A 10173-nucleotide genomic window follows, 5' to 3' on the forward strand; every position below is an offset into this window, starting at 1 on the left:
CGCCACCAGCTGGAGGGGGCGCCAATGAGCGCACGTACTGCCACTACATTTTAACAGGGTCGTGATCAAGAGTTGCACGGACACCCTGAAATATGATTGCCGCGCCCACTGGATCCCCCAACATCATTGGGCTAGAGGACTGTCATTCTGATGATGCCTGTATGCCATTGGATCAGAGCGCTGTCATTGCTGCCTCTGATTGTTGCATGCAAAGTTTGCGTTTGGATTTGGAGCGCTCAACAATGCCATTAGATCAATGGGTTCTGTCAGTGTTTTGGCAAGGTAAGGCTTTTTTTTTTTTTTTTTTTTTGCCGTGCAAATTCAAAGGCCAATTTAAAATATCGGTAGGCTACATAAAAAGTGCACAAAATCAGTATTTTGTTTAGGCAGTATGTGGCAGTCGAGAAATCATGTTTCATGTGAAACTGGTCTAAAAGGTGTGCGTTTTTGCACCAATGCATTGTTAAAGGTTCAGTGCGTCATGTAATATTTACATATAAAACTTTTAGACAGCCAATTAAAATCAATACAATTAGGATCAATACATACTTTATTAAACCGCTTTGTCAAATTTAACGCATCCTGGCGGAAGTGTCGAAATGCTGAATCATTAATTCGCTTCCAAAAAAAATTAAATAATAATAATTAATTCGCTTCCAACTGCGCTTAAAGGGAGCAGCGTCATACATATAGAGGGCAGAGCGTCACGCTATTTAAAGGGGAAGTTCACGCGTCAGTGAGTAATAAAAGAACTACTAGCTGCATTTTGATTACTTTTATGTCACTGATCAGGCTTTTATAGGCCTATGTAGTTTGGGGTATCAAAAGGTTTTATAGGTTTGACTGAAATAATAATGCAATAACTGACACAACAAAACAATTGAACAAAAAAACTGATAAAATCAAAAAGTAGCCACTGATAATATCTAAACATGTATCCAAATCAAATGTAATAAAAGTAATTTATGTGTGATGACAATTTCTTAGAAACTAGGGATTGTTACATAGAGCTTTATACAGGCATCCAGTGGCTATAATGGTGTCACAGATAATAAACTGTGCAAATAGGGATTTCGCCTAGGGCGTCAAAATGGCTAGAAACGGCCCTGTGCATATCTCTCAGTGAAGCATGGTTCTGTGATCAGTAGTAAATCTCCATCTGAAGGCCAGAGGGCGCTCTCGTGCTGAAACTCCAAAAACGCCCTGCAGAAGAAATCCAGGAAATGCCTATTGCTGCAGCTGAATAAACAGAAGAAAGTTCTCCCTAAGTTATTTGTAGGTTATTTAAAAAATAACCACCCTGCAACGTTCTGGGAACGTTATTTTATGGTTTAAAAAAAAATAACCTAAAAATATATTTTCCCTAACGTTAGTATTTGGTCCCAAAAAAATAACCAAACGGGAACCAAAAACTAACGTTAGGGGAACGTTCTGTGTTTGCTGGGATTTACGTTGGTCAGTGAAAACTTTGGAAATCTTTTCTTTGTACTTTTGTCAATTAAACAAAAGTTAAAGAGAATTAACAAATGACAGATTCTTGATTTTATTTTACAAAACATCCCAACTTCTCTGGAATTGGGGTTGTAAGTACATTTTTTTGTACATCAAGAGTGTAAAATTGTGCTCTAGATTAAATTATTACCTTCTGAAAGATTATTTTTACAATTTCAACTTTCTACCCCACATCAAATTTATAAAAATTGTATATTAAGGTTCATTTAAAACATTAAAACACTGAACAATTTCTGTGCTTACACTGTTCTACTGCTATAAATGGTTGCACATTCAGTATATCAATAAATGGAACACAAGAAGATTCCAAAACAATTGGATTTATTTCCCCCAAAATACATAGCACAGGCCACAAAGATAAGTAGTGTTCACATACACCTTCAGTATAGCCAGGTACAAAATCTTTAGTGCAGTCCAACAGCTGATCCTTGCTACATGCTCTAATGCATTATTACTAATTTGCTACAATATTTAAAATGTATAAATACCAAACTTGTACAAAATATTTTAAAAATTACATTGATTTTAAAATTTAAAGTGCAAAAGTTTGTTGCATACCATATCCCTCTGTACACATGCACACCCACCCATAGATATTATCTAGCTCTCAATTTTGTAAATCACTTTTAAATGTTTTAGATTTTTATTTTTATTTTCTAAATTAAACTGTTCCTTTGGTCAACACCAGTTTGTCTATAGGTTCAGAGCTAAAGAAAGAAACTAATGTTTTATGATTATTTATTAAAATGTATGACAAACCTGCAAAAAATCATATAAAATACCCAATGACAACATAGTCCATAAAACAGATATGAAACATTTCTAAACAACTAAAGGATACCCAAGACTGAAGTATGTTGTACTTATATTCCTGCCACCCACATGTACAGTAACACTTCCTCCAGACCCATTTATTGTGAATGTGTATCATATGATCTATGTCATGTCAGATGTCTGTCTTCATCTGGTTGTTTCACTGTATACTGTATATTGTACTGTAACATTTCACTCTACTGTAGACAAATTGTATATCTGAAGTACCAAAAAGTTGATGTATCATTATGTTTGGATTACCATATAAATTAACAAACAGATCAACAAATCATCCATCCATCCATGCTTTAAACCACTTGTCTGGTCGGGTCACATGTATGCTGGAGTCTATCCCAGTGCCTTGGGCTGAATTAACAAATCATTGCAGCAAAAATGAAAATAAAAAATAAAAATAATCCAACTGTAAGTTAAGAAAACCCTTTTAACTGTAAGAGTTGATCACTAAGAGTTAATCGGTTTACTGCAGCTAAGATCCAATGAGACACAATGTTTGATTAGTTTTATTATTCATAGTAATCACAAAGAACATTAAGTTGAAATAACATGAGTACAGTCAATCTGCTATATGTAATTCATTATTTAGAAGAAAAAAAAATAGATGAAATGTCTTCAATAAAAATGTAGCACAAAGAACATTCAAAATGCATAAAACCCAAACCATTTTAATTTCCTGGAATGCTCCTTTTTCTCTCATGGACTGGTTTTGCGATAGTTTCTCAAATGCATGGTGAAGTTGCTGGGAAGTCCTTGTCTGATGAGTTCTTTCTGGAGCTGAAATGTGATATGTTCTCTGTTAGATATTTATGAGCTAAATATATTACAACAAGATTTGTTAATGATATTACTGCTGTTGTTCTTATAGTGATTTATTCATTCATTTGTGTTTGTGTGTATTATTGTATTAGAACAAACAAAATAACCGTTTTACATTGACATGTTTCTCACCTGTATCACCAGCTCTTCAATCTGAGACTCTGACAGATTCTCCAGACTTGTAAATTCCACTCTCAGTCCCGTCACTGATAAACAAACAAACAAAACTGTCAGTAGTGCATAAACGCACACACACATCTGGTGATATAAAAACACTTGACTGAGAACAGCAGTAAAGATCAAATATTTACACAAACATACCATACTTATCTGAATTGATGGATCAATATGATATTCATCATGTCCACCAGAAAGCAAACAGAAGACAGAACTAGCATTAGTATAAAAGTTCAGATCTACAATATAGTATATAATAAAAGGACAGGGCCTGTATTCACAAAACATCTTAAGGCTAAAAGTAGCTCATAACTTGCTGATTTAGGAGAAAATCTTAAAAATAATGGGCATGTCAATCCTAAATTTAGGACTGCTCAATTTTTGCTCAGAGTATTTCAAGTTTAATTAAGCTGTTGTTAAGAAATAACGGTTGTCCTTGCGTCTAGATTTTCTTTTCTTTCCCTTTTTTTAACGTTTGCATGTATTACTATCAGCCATGATTATTCTACTCTGTTAATTAAAAGGCTGTTTAAACGCATATTCGCTAATTGTTTTTGAGAAGCATACATGTAAGAGGCTGACAATAAGCTGAACATATACTTGTTTAATTAGTGACACTTATCCTGCATTTTAAAATCTTTATTTGAATGTGAGAATTAACATTTTTTTATTTTAAAACCTTTATTTGAATACGGCAACATAATATTGTGCTCTACAATATTTCTATGAATAAATCTCTGACAGAGACTATCAGCCAATCACTGTGTGCGTAGTTAGTAAGCATGCTGACATCATCCATAGCAACGAGGTCAACCCTGTCCTTACTCTTAGCTTAAAACGTCTCTCTATTCCTTAGTAAAAATTTGTCTTAGCAGCTTTGTGAATAGGTTTTAAGAATACGTAGGTTTTAAATGTTTTGTGAATACGGGCCCAGATCAACAATTTATTGCAATTTATTTTCCCTGGTGTTTATTCTTTTATTTCATTATAGTACTGTAGGTACAGTGTATTTTCTCACCACTGTAACAGAAGAAAGGCAAACTGGCATAGCAGCTCTCATCTGTCCACTGGCCAAAATATTGTAAAGACACAGCTGTGCAGTGTTGAGATCCCTGCTCTCCTGGGACATTATCACCATTATCTGGTTGTGCAGCAACACCTTGAGTCCATGGCAGCCAATATGTGAATGAAGAGTTGCTCTGATCTGACCACAGTCTGTTTCTGTGCAGACCAATCCATACATTATACCCATAATAATACCCATAACTATAATAATAACGTGTTATATTCAGTATCTGTTGCCGCTCTGTCTCATTCCTCACACTGGCCAATTCTGTGTATTTCTCTCTGCAGTAGCTCTGAGCTCCAGACCAGGTCCTCCCCTCAGTTACCAGAACATATTTCTGAGAGGAATTTACTCTACCTAAGATAAAAAACACAATTTATGTTTTTATATATTTTTTTAAAATCAATGATGTAAACCAATTTATTCATTTTACTACCAAATGTATAGCTGTATAATAAAAGGCAATTTGAAAACAGAAAACCTTCAAATCAAAGAATAAAAAAAAATGTGTCCATTTTCTCCAAAGAATTTGGGGTTTATATACGGAAGACAATTACTGAACAATTTAGGATCTTTGACTTCATAAGAAAAACAAAACTACTTTTGATCTCTTACCATTGTAACAAACAAATGAGAAGTAGTTGTCACATGAATAATCAAACCAGTTTCCATTATGATCCATGTAAACACAGAGTTCATTTGCTGTCTTGCTTGGTTCATGATACCAGTTTCTGAACTCTCTCTCTCCTTCCTGATAGAAATCATTGTCTTCCAGTGACCATCTCCAGCTGTTCACATCATCATACAGTCCAATCCAGGCTGAACCATTGTAACTCCCATTAACTGTGTTAATCAGTCTGTTCATTTCCTCCATGTTATCAATGGTGACCAGATCAGTGTAATTCTGTCTGCAGTATCTCTGAGCTTCAGTCCAGCTCTTAGACTCATTCACAAAGTGATACTGACGGGATGATGCTGATGCTGTCAACATGGGAAAAAGGGGTGAAGATAGAAGTTCAGTACAAGCTAAAGTCTATCAACAGAATATGTGGCATACTTGTGATCATACTCTTTAACCAGTTACAGACAAATCATCTGTATCAGCGCTGTGTAAAAACAAGCACAAGAATGTATCAATGTTAAATAACCTCATTTCTAAATCACATTGGCCACATCTTTCTTTCCCATCTTTGTGATTTTTATTAACAATGTCTTGAATTAAAGAACAGTGTTTGAGTCTGTCTGTTATAAACCTTATGCTCTGATCCCTGTTAGCGCTGCGCTCAGTGACTTCTGTCTTCCGGACTGTATTTCCACAGCGTAAAGGCAAGGTCATATGAATTTATGAATGAACTGTTTTTTTTTTTTTTAAACTGCTCAGTTTACTGAAATGTGTTATGACATCCACTTTTAATTACAATAATTACAATGCACATAATAACTTTTGTAAACTCTGGAATAAGTAAACTTTAACAGCGATGCTATAGAGCTACTTCAGAAATGGAAGTTCAAAGACAAAGTTCTAAAGATGGCTGCATGCTTTTTTCTCTGCTGCATAGGGTCTATAGCTGCCAAACAGTGGTGTACACTTAAATACATTCAAGGTATTGTTTTTTTTTTTTTTAAACATACGGTAGTGAAAGTGGTAAACCTATGTCTTCTAAAACAAAGTCAGCCTCAAGTATATCTTAACAGAGGTGCGCATAGTATCACAGTCAGTTGAGAATGTACTGTATGTTTGTGGCAAGTCTCTATTGGGGTCTGAAAGAAGTACTCACCACTGTAGCAAATGGAAGGTAATGCAGTGTTGCAGTTTTCATCTGTCCAGCTCCCAGAGTAACTAAACGACACTGCAGTGCAGTATTCACTGTTTCCAGCATTATCTGGCTGTCCTGTCCTCCAGTTACTGAATGAAGAGTTGCTCTGATCGGACCAAGATCTGGTTCTGTATAGTCCAATCCAAAAAGAGGAATAATATCGAAATAATGTCTGAAGTTTGATGTTTTCAGTCTCATTCCTGATACTGATGAGGTCTGTGTGATGTTCTCTACAGTAACTCTGAGCTTCAGTCCAGTTTTTGTATTGAGAAACATACACATAACTTGCAGTAGCATTCACTCTTCCTGTGAGGAATATACATGTATATGTGATATATCTTGGTATCGTAAATATATTGTTCTAAAAACAAAAAAAAAAAATGAAAAGTTTCTCACCATCATAGCAAACAAATGGAAGTGTATAGTAGCAAGATGCTTCACTCCATGTTCCCCAATAATATGACATATACACACACAGACTCTTTCCACCTGAATTCACTTGTTGCTGAACAAACCAGCTTTTAAAACCTCCCTCTAATGCTGTATTATCCAGAGACCATCTCCAGCTGTTCATATCATCATACAGACCAATCCAAGCTTTACCGTAAGTCCTGCGCACTGTTTTAAAGAGTCTGTTCATTTCCTCCATGTTATCAATGGTGGCCAGATCAGTGTAATTCTGTCTGCAGTATCTCTGAGCTTCAGTCCAGGTCTTAGATTCCGATACAAAGTGATACTGATGGGTGCATGAAGATTGTGTGCAGGTTTCTGTAAATTTAACATGTAAAACGGAGATTTTTCTCTGCAGATCAGCTACGTGTGTGTGTGTTTATTGTTTTTATATACATTCAAAAATAAAATATTCTATACATATCCATACATTGGCTTTTAATATCACTTTCTGTAATGTCTGTTCATTATTTTTTGTCTGTGCAAAAATTTTAAGTGATAAAAAGAGAGCAATTGAACTCACTCTTGTAGCAGATGAAAGGCATGCTGGATAAGCAGTTGTCATCAGTCCATCGGCCTGAATGACTGAATGATACAGCAGTACAGTACTGAAAAACCCACTGGTCATAATCATATAAACCATTATCTGGTTGTTGTTGTGAATGGGGAATGGCTGGTCTCCAATCTTCATATTTGGTAATCTGACCATTTGACCAAATTCTGTTTCTGTACAGTCCGATCCAGACTCCTCCACCTGCTGTCTCAAGGATCCTCTGGTTCTCAGTCTGATTTCTCATATTGATAAGATCTGTGTAATGATCTCCGCAGTATCTACGAGCCTCTGACCAGGTTTTCCTATCACTGATTCTGATGTAACTCTGTGTGGCATTCCCTCTACCTAAGATATGAAATATACAACAAATAGTATACAGGTATATGCACAGAAAAACTCACTGGGAAAAAAACAATGCAATGTCCTTACCATCATAGCAAACGAATGGCAGCAGGTTGTCACATGATATATCATACCATTTGCCATTATAATCCATGTAAACACACAGTTCCTTCCCACCATTGTTGTCCGGTTCATGATACCAGTTTCTGAAATCTCTCTCTCCTTCCTGATAGAAATCATTGTCTTCCAGTGACCATCTCCAGCTGTTCACATCATCATACAGTCCAATCCAGGCTGAACCATTGTAACTCCCATTAACTGTGTTAATCAGTCTGTTCATTTCCTCCATGTTATCAATGGTGGCCAGATCAGTGTAATTCTGTCTGCAGTGTCTCTGAGCTTCAGTCCAGGTCTTAGACTCATTCACAAAGTGATACTGACGGGATGATGTCAAAGATGACACTGTGAAGAAAGTGTAAAATGTTAACATTACATTTTTTTTTGACAGTCCTGGCCACTACATAGACATCTACTCACCACTGTAGCAAATGAAAGCAAATCTGTCATTGCAGTATTTATCAGTCCATTTCCCAGAGTCACTGAATGACACTGCAGTGCAGTATTCACTGTTTCCAGCATTATCTGGCTGTCCTGTCCTCCAGTTACTGAATGAAGAGTTGCTCTGATCTGACCAAGATCTGGTTCTGTATAGTCCAATCCAAACATCATAATAATAATGATTCCTTAATAAATACTGGATCTTCTGGTTTTCACTCTCATTCCTGATACTGACAAGGTCTGTGTGATGTTCTCTGCAGTATCTCTGAGCTTCAGTCCAGTTTGTATACTGATAAACCATGACATAACTAGAACTGGCATTCTGTCTTCCTGAAACATTTAAATAAAGTATCGAGCATTAGTGAGAGTTGATTATTTCAGACCTGTAATGAAACACAATTAGGCTAATAGTTTTTTATTGTCCTAATATTGATGAAACTGCTTACCATCATAGCAGATAAAACTACGATAATTGAAACAGTATGATGTATACCATATGCCATTGTACATGTTCATATACACACACAGACTTTGTCCTCCATAATTATCTGGTCCTGGGTTATACCAGTTCCTGAAGTCTTTCTCTCCCACTTTGAAGAAATCACTGTCCTCTAGAGTCCATTTCCAACTGTTCAGATCATCATAGAGTCCAATCCAGGCCAAATCAATGGAATCATTATTCACTGTGTCGATCAACTGGACCCTCTGTTGTACATTTTCAGTGGTCACCAGATCAGTGTATTTCTCTCTGCAGTATCTCTGAGCTTCTGTCCAAGTCTTGGATTCATTCACAAAGACATACTCAAGAGGGACACTCAAGGTGAAGGTGAGAAACCCTATTGAAGAAATTTTTAATAAGAGAACAAGTACAAAAGGGTCAGTTTAAATATCTGTATTCTCCAAATGATACAATAAATTACTGTAATATTAGTAGCTTCCACATCATACTCTTATACAAAATGTTAGTTTAATTGCTGATAAAATATTTTATAAAATTTTTTGTCTTACCCGATAACAGAAGCACTGGAAACATAGCTGTGGAAAATAGTATGCACATGTAAAATCAATAAATATGTATATTTTTTCACTAAGTAATGCTTTAAATGCCAGGAGGAAAAGACATTTTAAAAATGGTCAACAGTTTACCTTTTGATTTGAAGCCTCGTCTTTTATCTTGTCCGATTTGTTTTAGATTACCTGACTGTCTTAATATTTATACTGTTTACTAAATGTGGGAGGGATTATTTTATAAACACACCTGACATCAGTAAACCTGTTGGGTCACATAACTGCTGTATTAAATGTAAAAAAAAGAACTGGAAAAATCTTCCACATTCTGCGGTTACATGAAACAAATGCTTTACTCAGTCCTTGTTCCAAATGTTTCTTCTATCAAAATAAGAATTATCTTTTTTTTTAAGATTTATATTTTGCATTTTTTCACCTTTATTTTCATAGTATTTCAGTGACAGGAAGCAAAGAGGGAGACATTGGGAAAGGTCCATAAGCCAGGATTCAAACTTGGGACACCTGGAGCACAACAGCATATGTCGGCGATGCTACCCACAAGGCTATCTGTGCTGACATCATTTGAATTATCTGAACTTGTGATTGCTATGACCTTTTTATTTGTCATTGTTTCATCAATCAACAATATCTTAACAAATAGATGAACAAATATAAAATTAAAATGTGTGCCCAAGTGATCAAATACTCTAAATCTAAGAAAACTCTTTTAATTGCACCATTATCATTGCTAAGTGATTTCTTAAAGGGGTGGTTTACTGCTTTTTTTCTTTGCTTGATTGTGTTTATGGGGTGCAATATAACATGTCTTCTTGTTTCGTTTGTTAAAAAAACGCCTTATTTTTCATATATTTCACCTTTATTGTAAGCCGCTTTCTCCTCTGTCATTTGAACGACCGGTTGACTTCCTGATTCTCTGAAACCACTCCCTCAGAAACAGGCAATGGGCTCAGATTGGTTAGTTGGGCCGGTGTGTTGTGATTGGCTAAACTGCGTACTGCACATTGTCCGGAAACTTCACGCCC

At 35.8% G+C, this 10173-nt stretch overlaps 1 protein-coding gene across 1 annotated transcript; it reads right to left on the bottom strand.

Moving 5' to 3' along the window:
- Nucleotides 1-4313: 4313 nt before the first annotated feature.
- On the bottom strand, nucleotides 4314-9290 carry LOC131528357 (macrophage mannose receptor 1-like). Its single transcript, XM_058757451.1, has 10 exons — nucleotides 9269-9290; nucleotides 9131-9157; nucleotides 8569-8958; nucleotides 8102-8452; nucleotides 7652-8026; nucleotides 7193-7567; nucleotides 6616-6987; nucleotides 6181-6525; nucleotides 5018-5383; nucleotides 4314-4759 (listed from the first exon to the last, which is right to left on the bottom strand). The coding sequence occupies exons 2-10, from the start codon at nucleotides 9153-9155 to the stop codon at nucleotides 4314-4316; spliced, it is 3045 nt and encodes a 1014-aa protein (XP_058613434.1). The 5' UTR covers nucleotides 9156-9157; nucleotides 9269-9290.
- Between the last annotated feature and the right edge of the window lie 883 nt (nucleotides 9291-10173).

Source organism: Onychostoma macrolepis, chromosome 21 (assembly GCF_012432095.1).
Source record: "Onychostoma macrolepis isolate SWU-2019 chromosome 21, ASM1243209v1, whole genome shotgun sequence".
In the NCBI taxonomy this organism is placed as follows: domain Eukaryota; kingdom Metazoa; phylum Chordata; class Actinopteri; order Cypriniformes; family Cyprinidae; genus Onychostoma; species Onychostoma macrolepis.

What these genes read in the sequence shown, in the direction of transcription:
- LOC131528357 (XM_058757451.1), bottom strand. Translation starts at nt 9,155, where the DNA reads ATGTTTCCAGTGCTTCTGTTATCGG. An exon ending in TCCAGTGCTTCTGTTATCGG is followed by an intron (nt 8,959 to 9,130) that starts GTAAGACAAAAA and finishes TTTCTTCAATAG; the next exon opens with GGTTTCTCACCTTCACCTTG. An exon ending in ACCTTCCATTTGCTACAGTG is followed by an intron (nt 5,384 to 6,180) that starts GTGAGTACTTCT and finishes CCATGTTGACAG; the next exon opens with CATCAGCATCATCCCGTCAG.